The following is a 21,515-nucleotide window of genomic DNA, read 5'->3' on the forward strand; positions in this document are numbered from 1 at the left end:
TCAGTTACTAATCTTATTGGGGAGCCCTTGTACATGATGAATGGCTTGTCTATTGTTGTTTTCAAGGTGTTCTCTTTGTCTTTTCTTTTAATCCTTTGCTTATTATGTGTCTAGGTTAGGATCTCTAAGTTTATCCCATTGGGAGTTTGTTGAGCTTCATGAATTTAGAATGTTTTTGGTCATTATTTCTTCACATATTCTTTCTGTCCTTTTTCCTTTCCCCTCTCCTTCTGGGATTCCCATTAAGTGTGTGTTGGTATAGTAAGAAGATAATCGCTGAGGCTCTGTTTGTTTGTTTGTTTGTTTGTTTATTTATTTATTTTCCTGTTCATTTTTCTTCTGTTTCTCAGACATGATAGTGTCAATTGACTCATCTGCAAGTTTGCTGCTGCTTTTTCTCCCAAATCACTGAAATCACTGTTGAGCCTCTTTAATGAATTTTTATTCTTATTTTTTAAAAAAATTTATTTATTTATTTTTTGGCTGTGTTGGATCTTCATTGCTGCGTGCGGGCTTTCTCTAGTTGCAACTAGCAGGGGCTACTCTGTTGCGGTGCGTGGGCTTCTCGTTGCAGTGGCTTCTCTTGTTGCAGAGCACGGGCTCTAGGCGCGCAGGCTTCAGTAGTTGTGGCACACGGGCTTCAGTAGTTGTGGCTCGTGGGCTGTAGAGCGCAGGCTCAGTAGTTGTGGTGCATGGGCTTAGTTGCTCCGTGGCACGTGGGATCTTCCTGGATCAGGGCTCAAACCCGTGTCCCCTGCATTGGCAGGCATATTCTTAACCACTGCGCCACCAGGGAAGCCCTGAGTTTTTAATTTTAGTTGTTTATAAATGTTTAATTTCATTTCGAGAATTTCTGTATGATTCTCATGTTTTTTATCTCTTCATTGATATTGTCTATTTGGTGAGACCTTGGTTGTTATATTTTCTTTAGTTCTGTAGACATAATTTCCTTTATTTCTTTAAACATATTAATAATGGTTGATTTCAAGTATTCATCTAGTTAGTCCTTTAAGGATAGTTTCTGTGACTGATCTTTTCCCCCGTGGATGGGCCATGTTTACTTGTTTCTTTATGTGTCTCATAATTTTTTGTTGAAACTGATTAGTTAAAATTATGTATTGTGGCAACTTTGGAAGTCACATTCTTCACCCCTCCCCAGGCTTGCTGTTGTTGGTGTTTATTGTTTTTGTTGCTCATTGCTTGTTTAGTGACTTATCTGAACTAATGCTGTAAAGTCTGTATTTTTTGGTTGTGTGTGGTTGCTATAGTCATCTGTGCTTTGTTAGGTTAGCGTTCAGCTGATGATTGAACAGCGGTTTCCTTCAGTGCCTTTGCTGAAGGCTCTGTATGTTGGGACGTGCTTTCAGTGTTCTGGCAGGCAGTTTATTTTTTTATTTTTTTTACATTTTTTTAAAATTAGTTTCTGCTTTATAACAAAGTGAATCAGTTATACATATACATCTGTTCCCATATCCCTTCCCTCTTGCGTCTCTGGCAGGCAGTTTATATGTTCCTGCCTTTATGTCTCTTTACCGCCTGCTTGTGCAGAATCTCACAGTCAGCCAGAGGTGAGATGTTAGTGCCTTGGGTCATTCTCAGGCACGCACACAGCCTTGTCCATATATGTGATCTTCTAGATTCCCAGGAATGTGTCAGAGCTTTTCAAAGTTTCCTGAGAACATCTCATCCTCCAGTTTTTCCTTATAAGTCTTTTGGTCAGTTTCTTTGCCCCGGCGGTTATTGCCATGTTAAATAGTCATTGTGGATTCTTTTTGACTGTGGCCTCAGGGAAAAGGGTCTCACACTGAGCATGCTCTGAGTGAGGTGCGATAAAGACAAGCCCTGTGAATGGGGGCTCAGGGATATGCCAGGCAGGTTAGATAATGACAGTTCTCTGGGAATGGGGATTCTTAGGGGCTCCAGACTTGTTCAACTTTTTCTAGTGGTTGTGAGGCTGTTGGTTTTCAGCCTGAGTTGAGATGGAAATAGGGCACTTGCAGAGCAATGGAAAACTTACTGTTCTTACCAAGATTCAGCCTTTTTGCTTGAAGAATACTCGGATTGTTGCAAGCCTTTGTTTAATTTCCAGTTTTGGAAAACTTGATTTTGCCAGATTTTGCTGATGTTTTCTTTCTTTGGAGGAGCAAATTTTCAGAGGTCCTTACGGTGCCATTTTGAAGGGCTCCTCCCCGTGTGCTTTTTTTTTTAAAGAATTGTGTTGCATTCTTTTTTTTGAAAAAAATATATATATATATATTTATTTATTTATTTATGGCTGTGTTGGGCTTCGTTTCTGTGCGAGGGCCTTCTCCAGCTGGGGCAAGCGGGGGCCACTCTTCGTCGCGGTGCACGGGCCTCTCACTATTGCTGCGTCTCTTGTTGCAGAGCACGGGCTCCAGACGCGCAGGATCAGCAGTTGTGGCTCACGGGCCTAGCCGCTCCGCGGCATGTGGGATCCTCCCAGACCAGGGCTCAAACCTGTGTCCCCCGCCCTGGCAGGCAGACTCTCAACTACTGTGCCACCAGGGAAGCCCCCTGTGTGCTTTTATAATTATAATATTTTCTCATCTCTTTGGAAATATAAATAATATATTAAAAGCTGTTCGTAGTCTCTTCTCTAAATTGGGATTTGGGGCTATGTGTGTGTTCCTTTTGGTCTCTCTTTTTCATATTACAAGCTTTGCTCATATAGTTTATAATCCTTGGTACCTGCTTATATTTAAGAGTAGTGGACTGAAAAGCCAATTATAAACTCTGAGTGTAGAGCTGGAGCTTGTTTACTATGAGATTACTAGTATTTGCTTTTAGGAAGTTATTTTAAACTTACGTTATAAAATATTCTAGGAAGGCGTAATTGGATCTAAATCTTACAGTAAAATAAACACCAGTTGCACTGAAGAGTTGAAAATAAAATTTAAATTCAGAAAAATCAGAGGAAAATGGTATTGGGTTTTTATCTCACTAGTGAAGAAATTTATTTTATATATGAGATCCAAAGATTTAAAATTTAAAATGTGCAAAAAAATTGGTGGCTTCAGAGGGCTAATCATTAATTATGTATTCAACGTCTTTGAACCTGTAAAACTCACCCTTTCAGACTTGTGCAAGTTGGTAGGTCCTGGGAGAGGCATTTTGTATTGCTGTGCTCAGGGCTAGGAGACAGAAGACATCCCCAAGGGAGGTTTTGTTGCTCTTGGACTGTCATAAAGCCAGGCTCCTGCGATCCGGAGGTGGTCATCTGGACAGGAGCCATTGTCTAGGCAGCTATTGAGGCAGGAGCTGGAAAGCAGCGGGGAAGCACGCCTGCCTGAAGTAATTCTGAATTACGGGGCAGGTGCCAACAACGGTAACCATCTTAGCCTTCCCATACCTCGTTGTTTGGGCCTACCGGTTGTGGGTCCTGTGGCCGCAGTGAGGAGACCCTACCTACGAGCTACAGAGAACCTACAGGTGCTTCCACAGTTGCCATCGACAATGGTGAATGCTCTCCCAGGAATGGAGGAAATACTCGCCCCTCCTAGTGATTTCAGGGACAACCAGCTGGAGGTGCCCTTTGTCCCCGATGTGCAGCCTCGCAGACATGCTCACGTCAGGGTGTGGCTATGATGCAATAAAGTGGTAACTTGGTCAGGGCAGGCCCCAGCAACCTGTGTAGGGATACTATTTATGAGCTTGTTAAGCCAGTGGGGATCTTTGTTACTTATAAAAGGGCAGGTGATGGAAACATCATAAGAACTTGATTCTAAGGCATCTTTCCAGATTTTTAGTAACCACAGGAGTCGCAAGTGAGCAATAGTTTTACTCATCTGGTCCTGGGATGACAAATAGAACTTTAACTCAGTGCCGACTTTGATTCATTGGTCGTAGCTGCCTGGAGCGGTTTTGGGAAGGATTCTGAGGCTACATCTGGACTTAGATGGAAAGATGGGTTGAAAAGATCAATATCCACCGTGGGACGGGAAGCGGGAGGGGCCGTGTTATAAGGCTGGTTCATCCTCTTCACTTACCTCGTGTTTGCTTATGAGTATTTTTGGCTCCCTTGTTTCTTAGAACGTCACAGTCTAAGTAGAATAGAATGAAGTAGAGGTAAGTAGGTGCTCTAGAGGATGGGGCCTTCCCACACTCAGCATCTAGCTAGCTCAGTGCTGGCTCAGCCAATGAACGAGTGCATGAGCTGAGACCAGAGTGTGTGAACTACCTAGTTTTCCACCTTGCGCACGGGGGCGGGACCAGGCACCAGTCTTCTCATTCGGTGATGTCACCCTCCTGCATGACGTGATGTGTGGTGTACACAGAATAGCAAAGATAATATAGGTTCCATTCCTACACCCAAGGGGCTTCCATACTGGTTGGAAAGGAAATCAAACATGTTTGAAACAATTAGAGCTTGTGTGACAGGCTGGTTTGTAAGAAAGTGCTAACGTTTCTAGTCTAGTCCTGGAAATGGGTGGCGTAGGTTTCAATGCAAAAGTGCGTGACTTTGGACTCTCAGCCTTTAGGCTTATTCCAATATATCTGTGTTTCGCTCGGAAAGCCTCTTTTTTCTTGACTTTTCCTACAAGGTAAACCCCACCCCCAACGCCAATTTTCCTCTCATTTTTGGTGTCCCTAGGATGGAATATTTGGTGGTTAAGGAGTTTTGCTTCTTTTAAAATGTCATGGTGAAAATGATCCACTAATAGAAAATGCATGTCATGCAGATTTTTAAGCTAAAGATTATCCAGTCACAACATTTGCTTCTAGAGAAATTATTTACAGCACTTTTAAAATAAGCAAAAGTCACAGAAAAGCCTTTGTACTGTAATATCAGTGCCTTTTGAAAATCTTTGTCCTGAGTAATCAGCAGTCTGTGCTTAGACAGAAATAGGAGAAATAAACACTTTTCATGATGCGTACATTTTGTGTAGAGACGTCAGTCAGTTTAGTATACTGTCTGAGAGCCTGGCCTCTGGGTTCTTACTCTCAGGGCTGGCATCTCCACCCTGACCAAGTGTGTTACGTTAAGCAAGGGGGTTTTGATTTCCTCGTCTGTAGTATGGGGGTACGGATAACCCCTTATACAGCTGTTACAAGAATCAAAGGAGATTTTTCAGGTAGAGCTTAGGTCGGTGCTTGGCTTGTGATCAGCAGGTGCTCCCTCGCTTCTGGCTATTGATAACGCTGTTACCATAGCAACTGTTGTTAGATGGGTCTGTTGCCAATGAGTGGTACTCACCTTCAGTGTATACTATGATTGTAAATATGTTAATGTAACTGTAATATGCTTAATAGTTTGTGTAATATATACATATATTTTTTTTCATACAGGTTGAATGTAATTTTTACAAAATTTGATGAAGTCCAAAAATCTGGAAACATGATACAGTCTGCAAATGGTGAGTAGAAAAAGCAACCATTCTACTTTTGCTTCTTCACTTCCACTTTTAGCATAAGTATTACTTACACTATATACTATTTCTGAATAGCTGAATTTGATACCTTGATAGGAGTTTCTAGGTCTCAAGATTTAACCTCCATTTACCCACTTTCCCAAGCTCGAAGCTATGGCGCTGTCATTGACTTTCTTTTATAACCTACACTGAATCCATCAGCTAATCTGTTGCCTTTATTTTTAAAAATACATCTAGAATCCCAAAGATTCCCCGTGTAACTGCTTCTGTCCTCCTAGTACAAGCCATCACGGTGTTTTGCCTGCACTCCTGATTTTATTCTCTCCCCACACCTAAAGTCTGTTTTTCACTCAGCAGCCAGACTGATCCCTTTAGAATGTAGCGCAAGTAACGTTAATCCCTTGTTCGTCAGAATCCTCCAGAGGTTTCCCAGCGCAGTGACTCACGGTGCCCCACCGGGCCCTGCCTGACCTGCGGTAGCCCCTATTCTGAGGTCATCTTCCATTGTTCTTCCTGAAAGTTCTCTTGGCTCCAGCCTGTTGGCTTCCTTGCTGATTTTTAGCATGTTTCTCCTGCTTCAGGGCCTCTGTGCTTATGATTCCTTCTGCTTGAGGCACTTGTTCCCAGCTGTCTTTAGGGCCTCCTCCTTATTCCACCCAGAGCTCGGCTGCGGGCTCGCTTCATTACACAGGCGTCCAGAACAGCGCACCCAGTGTTGTAAGGGAACGCTCTCTGCCCTCACCTGGCGTGACTTTCCTTCTTAATGAATATTACTGCAGAACTGTTTTTTTGTTTATTCATGAGGGTAAGAACTTTGTTTTTTTCCTCTTCTTTATCCTTAACGCTGTTTGGAAGTCATCAGAAAGTCCATTGCCAACAAGAAGTTTTCTAACGTTGGATACATCATTGTATCATAGCTGTTTCAGAATTGCTAGGATCTGAGATCATAGCGTAGCCTTCAGATTTTGACTCTCTTGAGGCTGTTAAAGAAGCCTGAGTGATTTCCCGCAAAGGGACATAGTACTTGAGGGCAGAGCAGGAAACAGAATCCAGGTCTTTCAGCTCCCACTCTAGTTGTGTACCCGTTGTTACCAGTACGGAATTTGTCTTTAAATAGCATGTTTCTTATAAAATTTTTTTTTTAATTTCTTTTTCATACATTTGTAAAATCATTACAGTATTAAAAGAAAAAAGATTAATTATGATTCTGCTATCACCAGCAAATCAGTTTTCACTTATCTGTATTATCTTCTAATTAATTTTCCTATAACTGTATAATTTGTATGCAGTTTTAACCATGGCATAATTTCTGCATATTACCCTCTACTTTTATATATACTTTTCTGTGTGCTTTCAACTGTATCATTGGTAGAGCTGAGACCAGTGATGAGGGGGGTTGACAGTGTGCGTGGGCAGAGCTGTCCAGCCAATTGCTAGACACGTGCTTTTATTTTGTATTTTAGTTTTTTGTTTTTGATTTTGTTTTGTTTTACGTTTATTATCTTTTTTTATTGGAGTGTAGTTGCTTTACAATGTTGTGTTAGTTTCTGCTGTACAGCAAAGTGAATCAGCTATATGTATACATATATCCACTGTTTTTTTAGATTTCCTTCCCATTTAGGTCACCACAGGGCACTGAGTAGAGATCCCTGTGCTGTACAGCAGGTTCTCATTAATTATCTGTTTTATACATAGTAGTGTATATATGTCAAGCCCAATCTCCCAATTCATCCCATCCCCCCACCCTTCCCCTCTTGGTATCCATAAGTTTGTTCTCTACATCTGTGTCTGTGTTTCTCCTTTGCAAATAAGTTCATCTGTACCATTTTTCTAGATTCTACATATAAACGATATACGATATTTGTCTTTCTCTTTCTGACTTACTTCACTCTGTTATGACAGTCTCTAGGTCTGTCCACGTCCCTGCAAGTGGCACTATTTCATTCCTTTTTATAGCTGAGAATATTCCATTGTATATATTTATACCACATCTTTATCCATTCCTCTGTTGATGGGCATTTAGGTTGTTTCCATATCCTGGCTATTGTAAATAGTGCTGCAGTGAACACTGGGGTGCATGTGTCTTTTCGAATTATGGTTTTCTCTGGATATATGCCCAGGAGTGGGATTGCTGGGTCGTATGATAGCTCTATTTTGAGTTTTTTAAGGAACCTCCATACTGTTCTCCATAGTGGCTGCACCAGTTTACGTTCCCACCAACAGTGTAGGAGGGTTCTCTTTTCTCCACGCACTCTCCAGCATTTATTTTTTGTAAATTTTTTTTTTTTTTTGCGGTACGCAGACCTCTCACTGTTGTGGCCTCTCCCGCTGTGGAGCACAGGCTCTGGATGCGCAGGCTCAGCGGCCATGGCTCACGGGCCCAGCCGCTCCGCGGCATGTGGGATCCTCGCGGACCGGGGCATGAACCTGTGTCCCCCACATCGGCAGGCGGACTCTCAACCAGTGCGCCACCAGGGAAGCCCCTGTTTGTAAATTTTTTGATGATGGCCATTCTGACCAGTGTGAGGTGATACCTCATGGTGCTTTTGATTTGCATTTCTCTAATAATTAGTGATGTTGAGCAGCTTTTCATGTGTTTGTTGGCCATCTGTATGTCTTCTTGGGAGAGATGTCTATTTAGGTCTTGCGCCCATTTTTTTCACTGGGTTATATGTTTTTTTGATATTGAGTTGCATGAGCTGTTTGTATATTTTGGAGATTAATCCCTTGTCAGTTGCTTCATTTGCAAATATTTTCTCCCATTCTGAGGGTTGTCATTTTTTTTCTGTTTATAGTTTCCTTTGCTGTGCAAAAGCTTTTAAGTTTAATTACGTCCCATTTGTTTATTTTTGTTTTTATTTTCATTACTGTAGGAGGTGGCTCTAAAAAGATCTTGCTGCAATTTATGTCAGAGAGTGTTCTGCCTGTGCGTTCCTCTAAGAGTTTTATAGAGTCTGGCCTTACATTTAGGTCTTTAATTCACTTTGACTTTATTTTTGTGTATGGTGTTAGGGAGTGTTCTAATTTCATTCTTTTACATGTAGCAGTCCAGTTTTCCCAGCACCACTTATTGAAGAGACCGGCTTGACACATGCTTTTAATTTTGTGTGTGTGTATTCGTGTGATTTTCCAGTTTAAAACTTGTTGACACCAGGATGGAAAGTAATGGGCAAGGAGGTAGCACTGGTGGCAGAAAAGCAAGTTTGTGCTTCATGCCTTTATTATATATGAGACAGAATCTCATTACAGTGCTGGCAATGGGGAGAAAGACCACACCATGTTGGAGGCCTTGCCTAGAAGATTATATATATGCACTCCATGAGTATTTTTCCCTGGTTTTATTGAGAAATAATTGACCTACATCACTGTATAAGTTTAAGGGATACAGCATGATGGCTTGATTCACATATATCTTGAATATTCTGTGAGTTTTAATGAACTGACAATATGATTTAATCATCAGGAATACCAGTACCCTGTGGCATTGGGAGCATCCCAGCAACATTTTATTCTAATTGTTCAGGTGTTAATATTGCCCCCAGTTTCCTTATTTTTGTGGAATGTGCGTATGTATGTATGTGTGTCTGCGTGTGTGTGTGTGTGTATGTGCTTATAGGGGTAGGGTTGAGGATGAAAACAGTTCTATTAGGCTCTGTGTTAAAAAATAACAGATTGTAAGAAAGCCTTAACTCAAAATTTCTTAGAGGCCTGTTCAGCTTTTTACTGTAGAGGCATACTTAGGAGACGTTGCAGGTTTGGTTCCAGACCCCTGCAGTAAAGCGAATAAAATGGCTCACATGAAGTTTTTGGTTTCCCAGTGCATATAAAAGTTATGTTTACACCATACTGTAGTCTTTTAAGGGTGCAATAGCATTATATCTGGAAAAAAATACAGTGTACAATACCTTAATTAAAAAACACTTTATTTGCTAAAAAAATGATAAACATCATCTGACCCTTCAGCAAGTCATAATCTTTTTACAATAGTAATATCAGAGATCACTGATCACAGATCATTATGACAAATACAGTAATAATGGAAAAGTTTGAAATATTGTGAGAATTACCAAAACGTGACACAGAGACACAAAGGGAGCAAGTACTGTTTGGGAAAATGGCTTCAATAGATTTGCTTGAGGCAGGTTTGCTGCAAACCCTTCAATGTGTAAAAAAAACAAAACCAAAAAAACACAGTACCTGCAAAGCACAGTTAAGAAAAAGTGCACTGAAACGAGGTATGCCTGTTGATGCATAGACTTACTATTTTAATTGTCAGAGCCAGAATAGAATAACGGAAAGGCGCATATGTAAAGGTTTTAGAATTCCTAACCCAAATAGCTTGGTCTCTCATCAGTAACTTTGGGAGACCAGCAAGATGTTTAATTGCTGTCAAAAAATAAACCACCTCATTTTCTTCTTTGCTGGAGCCATTAAACATTTAGGTAGCAGGTAGCATAGCGAAGCTGCAGTAGCAGCAGAATAAAAGTCCCCCCCCCACCCCAGCTTCTCCTTTTTGTTTATTTGCCCACTGACTCCCAGTGTAAAAGCATTCTTTGAACTCTTCTGGACTTCAGACCATTGAGTCTTCTAGTTTTTTCAACCCACCTACCCTCTGCTTTCTCCTGCTTGCTCTTTATACAGCTTGTATCGCAACCTTTCTGAACTTTCTGGTTAGTTCTAGGAGTTTTTGTTGGTTCCTTGGGATTTTCTGCGTAGACAGTCATATCATCCACAAGCAGGAAGGGTTTTGTCTCTTTCAGATGTATATACTACTTCTTTCCTTTCCTTGCCTTATTGCACTGGCTAGAACTTCTGCCATATGTAAAATAAGGGTGGTGAGAGTGGACCTCCTTGCCTGGTTCCCAGTCCTAGGTTTTCCATAACTAAGTTTGACGTTAACTGTAGGTCTTTTTGTAGATGTTCATTAGCAAGATGAGGTAGTTCTCATCTATTCCTACTTATCTGGCTTTTTATTACAAATGGGTGTTGGATTTTTTTCTGAAGTCATCAGCATATTTTACTTATTTATTTTTGGCTGTGTTGGGTCTTCATTGCTGCTCGCAGGCTTTCTCTAGTTGCGGCTCGCGGGGGCTACTCTTCGTTGTGGTGCGCGGGCTTCTCATTGTGGTGGCTTCTCTTATTGCGGAGCACGGGCTTTAGGCGCGCAGACTTCACTAGTTGTGGCTCGCGGGCTCAGTAGTTGTGACTCACGAGCTCTAGAGCGCAGGCTCAGTAGTTGGGCCGCACGGGCTTTGTTGCTCCACGGCATGTGGGATCTTCCCGGACCAGGGCTCGAACCCGTGTCCCCTGCACCGGCAGGCGGATTCTTAACTACTGCGCCACCAGGGAAGCCTGATCATCAGCGTATTCTAAATATTAAGATATAATTCATACCAAAAAAATTCACTTTGTTAAAGTGCATAATTCAGTGGTTTTTCATATATTCAGAAAATTGTACAGTTATCACCACTGTCTAATTCTAGAAAATTGTCATCAGCCCCAAGAAAACCTGTGCCCATTAGCACTAGCTGTTTCCCTGTCCTTCCAGTCCCTGACAACCTGTCTTTTGTCTTTGTGGATTTGCCTGTTCTGAACATTTTACGTAAATGGAATCATATGGTGTATGGCTTCTTTCACTTAATATTTTCAAGGTTCATCCACCTGGTAGCATATGTCAGTACTTCATTCCTTTGTATGGCTGAATAACAATTTTTTCTATAAATACACCATGTTTTGTTGATCCACTCAACGGTTGAAGGACATTTGGGTTGCAGTTGTGTTTTTCAACTTTGTTCTTCTTTTCAAGATTGTTTTGACAGTTCTGGATTCCTTGCATTTCCATATGAATTACAGGATTTTTTTTTTTTTTCCCCCGGTACGAAGGCCTCTCACTGCTGTGGCCTCTCCCATTGCGGAGCACAGGCTCCAGACGCGCCGGCTCAGCAGCCATGGCTCACGGGCCCAGCCGCTCCATGGCATATGGGATATTCCTGGACCGGGGCACGAACCCGTGTCCCCTGCATCAGCAGGCAGACTTTCAACCACTGCGCCACCAGGGAAGCCCCTGAATTACAGGATTTTGATAGGGACTGTGTTGAACCTGTCGACCAGTTTGAGAAATATTGCCATCTTAACAGCATTAAGCCTTCTAATCCATTAATGTAAGATACCTTCAATTTATTTAGGTCTTGGAATTCTTTCAACAATGTTTTATAGCTTTCAATTTATAAGTCTTGCACTACTTTGGTTAAATTTATTCCTAAGTATTTTATTCTTTTTGGTGGTATTGTAAATATAATTCTTTTCTTCATTTTATTTTTGGATTGTTCTTTGCCAGCATATAGAAATAAAGTAGAATTTTATATTTGATCTTGTATTTGGCAACCTTGCTTAACCCATTTTTTAGCTAGATTTTTCCTCTCCAGTGGATTCCTTAGGATTTTCTATGTACTAGGTCATTGAATCTGTGAATAGAGATTGTTTTACTTCTCTCTTTCCAATCTGGATTCCTTTTAGGGTTTTGCTTTTTTTTTTTTCAAATGCTTTTTTTGATGTCAATTGATATGATTGTTTTTCTTTAGCCTGATGATAGTGTGAGTTATATTGATGGATTTTTTTCAGATAATAATCCACTCTTGCATACCTGGAATAAATCCCACTTGGTCATAGTGTACAGTTCTTTTTATACAGTGTTGTGTTTGGTTTGCGATTACATTGTCAAGGAGTTCTGCACCTAACTTCGTGAGAGAGGTTGGCCTGCACTTGTTCTCACCCCTCGCTCCCCCTTTGTCTGGCCTGTTGACTTTTAAGCCTGCCGAGTGTCGTGTCGTTCAGTAAAAACACGCATACGTATATCTCCAGCCATTCTCACTGCTGTGCTTCTCTCCTCCCCTGTACAGCAAACTTCTCCTGAGACGTCTGTGTTAAAAAAACAAAATTCAACCGAGCAAATTTTAAAGATCTACTTGGCTTTACTGAACGAGTCTTGAGTTGGGCAGCATCCCATCTAGCGAGGGTGTGTGTGTCTGGGGGGTTGCTCCAAAAGGAGAAGAGAAAGGGAAAGGTTTTTTAAAGGCAAGTCAAGGAAGTCATAAGAAAAGGTTATTTCAGGCTAAAGTAACCTATCTGTAGGGGACGGGACGGGTCTGTGTGGCTGTGACCTCACCTTCACTGGGGCTGGAGGACACCCATGAGACAGGTGACCTCCCTGGTGCCGACCGGGAGATTCCTGACCGACCGCAGTTGGTAGGGAGGTTGAAGCAGCAGTTGGGTTGGGTATTCAGCCCCACTCTGGTGGTGTGGCCTAGTGTAAGTGACTCCGTCGTGGGCCTGTGGTTTGCTTTTTTAAACATCTGTATTCCCTGTCTCAGTCTCTTCGCCTAGTCACCTCCTCAGACCGCTCCAGGCTCGGGGTCCGCTCACGTCACCGACACAGCTGCCGGCGCTGTTACAGGGTGATGGCCACGCTACTCAGCCCGCTGGCGTTGCCAGTCTTCACCCTGCCCGGCCTCTCACCATGCTGGACACTGTTGACCCCCATCTCCTCCTCCTGGAAGCATCCTTCCTCCTTGCCTTCTCGGGCCTGACCTCCTTTTCATGTTTTTTTCCTGCTGTTGGGCTGTTCTTTCTAGGTTTGCTGTCTGCTACTTGCCACTAAACTCTTAAGGCTGGCTCAGTCCTATGCCTTTTTCTTTCTCAGGCAGTGCTCTCCTTTGGGTTATAATTTTCCATGGCCGGAACTCTGTTTACTAGCCAGATAACATGTTTCCATAAACACGTCCAGTGCTGCTAACGGTATGTGAAGGAGCTGCCTGTCTGACATTTCTTCTTGTATTGGAGACATGTACCCAGACTCATGTCCCAAAGACAAAACCCAGAACACCTCAACATGACCTCGTCCTGGCTTCTCTCTGTGCATCTTCCATGGACGACCGCTCCACTGTCCACCCAGGCGTGTAAATCAGGACTTGCCTCTCACCCCGGAGGCCCTACCTTCCTCCCCGCCTGGTGCCTCGCCACCGGCTCCTGTGGCTGTGGACGCTTCTCAGCGGCCCCAGCGCTCTTCTCCAGCCCCTTCGCCCGCACTGTTGAAGCCACCTGCTCGCGGTCCTCCTGCCTTCTCCCCTGGGTCTGTTCTGTTGTGCGACGTCGCCAAAATGAGGACTGATCTTTCTCTCTGGCTGAAGATGCTCTGTGGTGGAAGAGACTGAGGCCAGGAGGTGTTCTCCTGTCTCCTTTTTCCTTCAGCCAGGACAGTGTTTAAAAACATTTATAAGTATTACCTGCACTGTCACTTTGATGTTAGCCTGAGAGATGTTCACTTTCCAGAAGTCTGAGCAGGTCGGACCCTTGCTCAGATCCTTGAAGGTGGACATAGCCTGTAGCCAAACTCTCTGGGCGCACCTGGGGGTGGCCTCAGAGCCAGGTCTTCTGACCCCCTTCCCTTTTCATTTCTTTATTTGGAAAATGTTAAATGTATGCTAAAGTGCATAGTCGAGAATAATGGAGCCCCACGTGGGCACCACCCAGCTTCACCAGGTGTTGTTTCATCTCCATTCATCAGAAATAATGGGCTGTAAGTGAAGAAGAGCTGGAACGCATTATGTCATTTCAAGTCGGGTTCAAGACGTGGGCATGGCCCCTTCTGTAATTTTTAGTAGAAACATTAATATAGAAAGTGAGCATCAGTTCCAGATTAGGTATATTCTTCTTAGGAATTTTGCAAGCATTAATCTCCCAAAAATAAGCCCACTGTTGTTATCATCTACTTTTAAGAACGGGGGGGCTTCCCTGGTGACGCAGTGGTTAAGAATCCGCCTGCCAGTGCAGGAGACACAAGTTCAAGCCCTGGTCCAGGAAGATCCCATGTGCCGCAGAGCAACTAAGCCCGTGAGCCACAACTACTGAGCCTGCGCTCTAGAGTCCGTGAGCCACAACTACTGAAGCCCGTGTGCCTAGAGCCCGTGCTCTGCAACAAGAGAAGCCAACACAATGAGAAGCCCGCACACTGCGAAGAAGAGTAGACCCCGCTCGCCGCAGCTAGAGAAAGCCCACGCGCAGCAACGAAGACCCAACGCAGCCAAAAATAAATAAATAAAATAAATACATTTAGAAGAACAGAGGAAGACAAATTACAGTTGGTGACTCCGGTTTGTTTCAAGAGGAGGGAAAGGTGTGAACATCATACGTTAGCTGCGTGCTGATGGTGGCTGTGGGGGGGCTTCCGTCCCATAGGGTTAGACGAAGGCTTTCCGAGCAGCTCTGTGTTGCAGGTGGATTCTGCCTCCTGCCCTCGCTACTCACATGATTAAAAAAAAATCTTCTTCCTGTTTCAATTCATTGCTCTCAAGATACCCCCCAGTCCTTAGTGGCCTGCTGCAGCCATTCTCCATCTGGCCCTTCAGCCTTCTCAGCCCGGCCCTCTCCTGGGGCCACCTGTCCTCCTTACCCTTCCTCTGAGACCCTGGTGCACGTCTCTTCTGTCTCCTCTTTCTCATCTCGCTGTTCCTCATCCTTTCCAGCTCAGTATTCCCTCCCTCTGGCTCTAGAAAGCTTTCCCTGACCTCCCTGTCGGACACTTCCAAGCATCCCCTACTTTGCTACATTTGGTGATTATTTGACCAATGTCCCTCTTCTGCATTGGACTCTTAGCCCCCTGAGTACAGGGCATTCTCGGCCCCAGACACCTCCGTCTGCCTTCTGTTCTTAGTCCCGGTGAGTCCTCTGGGGTTGGCTCATTTGAGGGGCATCAGTGTTTTCGTCTGTAATCTCTTAGTACTGATAATACAGAGTGCATACGCGGAAACTTCGTTCCTGAGGTACTCTGGTCCTTCTTGTTTTCTACTTTCCCCTATGGATTCTTGGGTACCAGATGAGTTAGACCTGAGGAAGAAATGAGTCAAAGGCAAAGAGAGGATGGAAACATGGGGCTCATTTCCAGGTTCCTGAACTGCCTTTGGGCCAGGGTTCCGATGGATGGAGGGCTGCCGTGTTTGATTCATACACGTGCTCACAAATGTGTTTCTTAGGCTGACCCAACAGGCCGTCTGTTGAGTGATCTCTCAAACCCCATTTGTGAAAATTCAGCCTCTGTTCACAGCAGAGGACTTAACAAGTGACTCAACAGGTACCTAACACTTTAACGAGTGGTGACTGTGTGTGGCCACAGCAGGTGTCCGTTTTGGAGTGTGGGTGCCCGAGTCCCCCACGGGACGGGTAGACAGAGCGTCAGGGAGAAGCCGAAAGGGGCTACTGTGGACGAGTGTGGCCATTGTTCCTCCTTAGGAAAGGCTTCTCTGCCCCCGCACGCGGGCTGTGTGACTCGGGGCACGGCGCTTCCCTCCTGAGAGCCAGCTCACTCCTGTGCTCTGCAGGGTAAATAAGGTCGGGTGTAAAGCTCCCAGCCGTGCCCGGACGGGGTTGGTGCTCAAAACAGTAGGTTTCTCCTCCATTGCTCCATCTCAGGGATATATTCTTTTTTTTTTTTTTTTTTTAATAAATAGAACATCATTTGAGAATAACTCTCATACTTGTGTTTCTTTTAGAGTTTTGGGTGATTTGGGAGTATACATTTAAAATTTAATGCACGTTTTCTTTAATGATAATGCACTTTTAAAAAAATGGTGTTTTTGAGGTGTAATTCACATACCATACAGTTCACCCACTTAAAGTATATACTTCAGTCATATTTAGTATATTTACAGATATGTGCAATCATCACCACAGTCAGCTTTAAAACATTTTTGTCACCGCAAAGGAGAAACCCGGTGTTCTTGGCCATCACCTTCCTAATTCCCTAACCCCCACCCCTGCCCCAGCAGCTGCGAATCTACTCTACAGACTTGCCTGTTCTGGGCATTTCCTGTAAATGGAACCACACAGTACGTGTTGATGTCTGTGTGGCTTGTTTCATTTAACGTGATGTTTCCAGGGTTCGTGCATGTTGTGGCGCATCAGCACCTCTTTTCCACTGCCTGGCTGGACCACCTGTTTATCCTGTCCTTTCATCCAGTGATAAACATTAAGATGGTTGCTACCTTTTTGGTATTGTGAATAGTTTACAAATTTTTGTTGAACATATGTTTTCAATCCTTTTTGAGTATATACCTAGAAGTGGAATTGCTGGATCCTATGGTGATTCTGTGTTTGAAGAATTGCATATTCCTCCTCTTGAGGAACTGTCAAACTGTTTCCCACCGTGGTTTCCACATTTTATATTTCCACCAGCAATGTGTGAGGGTTCTGTTTTCTCCACATCCTCTCCAACAAGACAAAACAAAAAACACCATTTTTTCCTTTCTTTTTTAAAAATTACAGTCATCCTGGTGGGTGTGAAGTGGTATCTCATTATTTTGATTTCCATTTCCCTCATGACTAATGATGCTGAGTATATTTTCATGTGCTTGTTGGCCATCTGTAGATCTTATTTGGAAAATCTCTCTTCAAGTCCTTTGCCCGTTTCTAAATTGGTTTATTTGTCTTTTTGTCGTTGAGCTAAAAGAGTTCTTTATATATACTAGATAACAAGACTCTTATCAGATATTTGATTTGCAAGTATTTTTTTCCCATCTGTGGGTTGTCTTTTCACTTTCTTGGCCTCTAAGTTTTTAATATTGATGAATTCTAATTTATCTGTTTTTTCTTTTTTTACTTGTGCACAATAATGCTCCTTTGAGTAAGAAATAAAAGCTCTGGATTGGAGCTAAGTTGAAAGGAACTATTAATGTAATAGCAGTACTCTTAGGGAGGAAATGGGTTTTGTCTTGGGTTGTATTTCTTGACATGTTCAAAATTATGTTGTTCTAAGATGTGTAATTGATTATATTTATATAAATGCCACGGACTTCATGTTTTAGAAATGTAAGACTTGTGACTAAACAGCAGTGAAAAAGCATCTGAGCAGCAACTGGAAATTGTAATAGAATACTTCATCTTTGTATGATTCTTTTTTGTTGCTAGGTTACCTGAAGGCCTTTCAGTTTTGAATGGCAAGAATATGGGAGTTAAAAATATGTTGTTTTATAGATGTTTCTTTTTTCTTTTTTTCCCATCTCCGTATAATTAGCAAACCCCTCGAAGCAAAAATTACAGTTTTTCCTTTTATGGGTTTTAAAAAGCAAATTATTTTCTGTGTACGTTTTGAAAATCATGCAGATGTGCTTATGCTCATGGGAGAATCGAATTTTCAGCATGAAAGAGCCAGTAATTATAGACTAGTCATTGTCCTTTATCTGCAGCCACTTAATGTTCTTTAATTGGATTTGATTGAAATGAGGCCCATGGTTGTTAATTTGGTTAAAAATGTGCATGCTTTTGAGTTTCTTGAGCAAAGCTGACATGTTCATGAGGAAAGAATGAAAGTATCATGCTGGTTCAATCTTGAAAATTCCATAATAAATCTGTAGCTAAAGGAAAAATACTTATTTGCTAACAAAACTGTAAGCTAGATAGTAGATAATCAGAAAATTGTAATGTATCTAGGGTGTCGTTTTGCTGCAAAATGCAACCTGCCCTCTGTTTTCCTAAAAAATTTTATAATTTGAAGAACGTTAGATATCATCTCTAAGTTTGTTGGAAATGAGAAATACAAGTCTGAAAACGAATAGACTGACGATGGATTGTTAGGTAAGATCTGAGCTGTTGCCCAGCATAGCTGGGACAAAGCATTCATTGAAAGGCAAATTGATTGTCTTTTCTTTATTAAGAAGCTAAGCCACCGTTATTGTGCAGTCTTTAAAAACAGTGGTTGTGAATAAGTGGATCAGGTCCGATAATGGGTTCCCAGCCCTCCCCCCACTTGTTTACTAGACTATGCATGTTACGAGGTTTGAGATTCTGGCTCCGTATCTTAGGCGAGTGTTTCCGTAGTCACTGCCGCGGGGATGGTGTGCTCCGAGACTGGCAAGGGCACTGTGCTGCACCAAGGAGACCGCCCCTAAAATAGCCTGGAAGGGACTGTCTCTGGCGCCAGCTTAAGTAGCTTAGGCTGCAGCTGACAGCTTTCTTTATCATCTGTGTGGGAATGCCATAGCTTTGTGACTTTCTTCTCATTTAAAGTTTATATGAAGAGCGTTTTCTGTTTTTCCGGGGGGGCGGGGGAGGGGGGAGTCAGGTAGTTGGTTAACATTTTTTTCGATACCAGTGTTAAAGAGGGCTCCCTGACTTGCGTCAGATGGGAAAGGTGCCCCCGCCCCTCGAGCAATCACTGTTCTGCAGAGTGTAGGCTTTCATCTTGGAATAGGGCGGCTGCTGTCCTTGGTGCTCAGATCGCACTGAAGAAGCCCTGTGGGTGGAGAGTCTGCTGAGGCGTCAGCGCCTGTGAGCAGGTGTAGCTTTCAGAGCAGCGTTTTTGTTTGTACCGCGGTCACTGACGGTCATGACCACTGGGAAAGGTAGGCTATTCTAATATATTCTGGAAAGTGTTTGTAATTATTGCTGCTTAACTAGGAAATAAGGTATTTAAGGTATTTTATCATTGCTCTGAGAACTGAAGATCATGGATGAAACTTAGGAAAATAATTGTTACGAGCATTTGCATTTAGGCAGGGAAAAACTGTGAAACCTGCAGCTCTATTAACGTTAGTGTTGACCTTCAAGGACCAGGAGAGAGCACACAGGCACGGTGAGCTGAGGTGAGCTGTGTTTCCATCAGCCTCTGTTTATTTTATGTGCATTCAACTTTTTTTTTTCTGCTCTCTTGCATTCACAGTATATGGCTCATGAAACTAAATTATTTTGCAATTACAAGACATTTGTTAATAAGTATCGGCTGTCTTGAAAGGACTCTACTGGTTGGAAATATCTGTGGTTTTCCCAACAGTGGGCAGATTAAAAACACATATGAAGCAGAATAGTGCAGGGGTGCCGCTTCTGTCTTGAGAATCATTGTATAAAATTTTTTCCTTTTAAAAGATTTACATTTTTAAAATGCGCAGATGGAACTGAAAAACTATGAAAGAAGTATTGTTGACAGAGGTCTTATTGATTAGCCTTTAGTCTTTCCACGGAGGTTTTGCCAGGTTTTGGCAGTGCTGAAAGGATATGAAAGAGCTCCATGTGACGGAGGTTTGTGTTGGAAGACGAGTGCCTTGGACGTGCTGTGAACCACCTGTATCCCTGTCTAGGTTTCCTGTGGGATGGGCTTCCTGGCAGGCTTTTAACTTGTTGTCTCTGAAGGATATTTCCAAACCCTTCAGCTGAAAACAGGTATTACACAGAATAAATTGTGCACAGTAACAAGTGTTCGTTTGTCTCCCTGCTGGGAAATTGGCATGTGTCCAGCTCATTGGCTCTGTTTTTTTGCCGTAGATTGTTAAGGTGTGTATATCTGTCTTCTTAATTTGGTTGAGTTTGCCGGAAATGGACATACTGGAAGATACTGGATTATGTTTGTTAATTATATTTTTAAATTGAGAATTGAAAGCATATACTGCTAGTGGTCACTTTTATTTCACCCCTTTTAACAGTATTCTGTATTCAGCTTAAGTTGCTGTAGGAAATCAAAACCTGGGCAGGAGAGCTAAATAATTCATGTTCTGAAGTGACCTCTTTTCAGAACGCTTCATTTGAGGATTTGAAAGTGTGTTACTTATAAGTAGCATTTGTCTTACATTGTCATCTTATAGTTTTTTTTTTAAAACAACAGGGAGACATAATTATGGGGTTGACCATTTTATGTTAAAGACCATGGAGAAAGCCTTGTGGCTCTGACTTTAAAATAAAGACTGTTCTCTCACTTGAAAAATCCTTTCCAATAACCTGTCTCCTTAGTCACTGTTACCCGAAATGCAGGCTTTAAAAGCATTTAAAAGGGTACTTTTTACCCTAGGGAGCTGCAAGTATAGTGGGAAACAAGGCTTAAATGCTGTTTCTTGTAGCAGGAGCATATATGAATCTTCCTCTGTCAACCGTGGTTAATAAGGGACCCATAACAGTCTGTACAATATAATGCCAGCCATTTTCTACTATGGTTCTGTGTATTTTAGTATTTTCAAAACACTTTCCTGAATGTCTCTTGTTTGTTTTCGTTTTTCTGATTCTCACAGCAGCCTCAGGAGGAGTAGGTGGGGAGACAGGAGGTTTGAGTTCTCTAAATGGGCTGGTGGCCCCGGACTTTGCCATCCTCGACCCGCCCTCCTTCCAGCAAACTGTCACCCAGCTCAGTGCTTCGCCCCCACTGTTGTGATAAAACCCTGGCTTTGTTTCTTTGATTCTGAAATTGTGCCATTTTCAGTATAGAAGCCTTAGGGAATAGTTAAAAACTGTAAGCATTCAAAGAGATATTATTATTAAAACAGGCATTGGCCTGTTTAGACACGTAGTGATCCGGACACTTGGAAGATGTGACATCCCCAATCAGTTGTTTGCCCAGTGATGGGCGGGTGGGGGCCGAGGGGGGCGGTTCTGGGATTGGAAATCGCCTCACGAACATGACGAATTTGTTTTTGAGAGCAGTGTGGTGTTCCTGGAGGGGAGAGTGGAGGGGAGGTGGCGGGGGCCTTGTAGGCCGTGCTGAGAAGCTGAGGTTTTTTACTGTAGGCCATTTGCTCCTCAGAGTTAAACCTTTAAAAATTGGGCGGGGAGACTGATACAGGGTGACCAACTTTCTTATTTTATTTTTAAAAATATTTATTTATTTATTATTGGCTGCGTTGGGTCTTTGTTGTTACATGTGGGCTTTCTCTAGTTACAGAGAGCAGGGGCTACTCTTTGTTGTGGTGCGCGGGCTCCTCATTGCAGTGGCTTCTCTTGTTGTGGAGCACAGGCTCTAGGTGTGTGGGTTCCAGCAGTTGTGGCTCGCGGGCTCAGTAGTTGTGGCTCGCGGGCTCAGTAGTTGTGGCTCGCGGGCTCTAGAGCACAGGCTCAGTAGTTGTGGCTCGCGGGCTCTAAGAGTGCATGCTCAGTAGTTGTGGCTCGCGGGCTCAGTAGATGTGGCTTACGGGCTCTAGAGCGCAGGCTCAGTAGTGGCATGCGGGCTCCGTAGTTGTGGCTCGCGGGCTCTAGAGCGCAGGCTCAGTAGTTGTGGTACCTGGGCTTAGTTGCTCTGCAGCACGTGGGATCTTCCCGGACCAGGAATCAAACCTGTGTCCCCCACATTGGCAGGCAGATTCTTAACCCCTGCGCCAC

The 21,515-nt window shown here is 43.0% G+C and overlaps 1 protein-coding gene across 4 annotated transcripts in view; it reads left to right on the plus strand.

Moving 5' to 3' along the window:
* Nucleotides 1-21,515, plus strand: part of CLASP1 (cytoplasmic linker associated protein 1) — a 268,685-nt gene that overhangs the window by 111,819 nt on the left and 135,351 nt on the right. For all 4 annotated transcript variants that reach the window (XM_082630779.1, XM_082630777.1, XM_082630780.1 and 1 more), the window contains one exon: nucleotides 5,308-5,375. In XM_082630779.1, coding sequence (XP_082486905.1) covers nucleotides 5,308-5,375 — 68 coding nt within the window. The remainder of the gene's footprint in view (nucleotides 1-5,307; nucleotides 5,376-21,515) is intronic.

The sequence above is a fragment of the Mesoplodon mirus genome (genome assembly GCF_964341445.2).
Source record: "Mesoplodon mirus genome assembly, chromosome: 8".
Lineage (NCBI taxonomy): Eukaryota > Metazoa > Chordata > Mammalia > Artiodactyla > Ziphiidae > Mesoplodon > Mesoplodon mirus.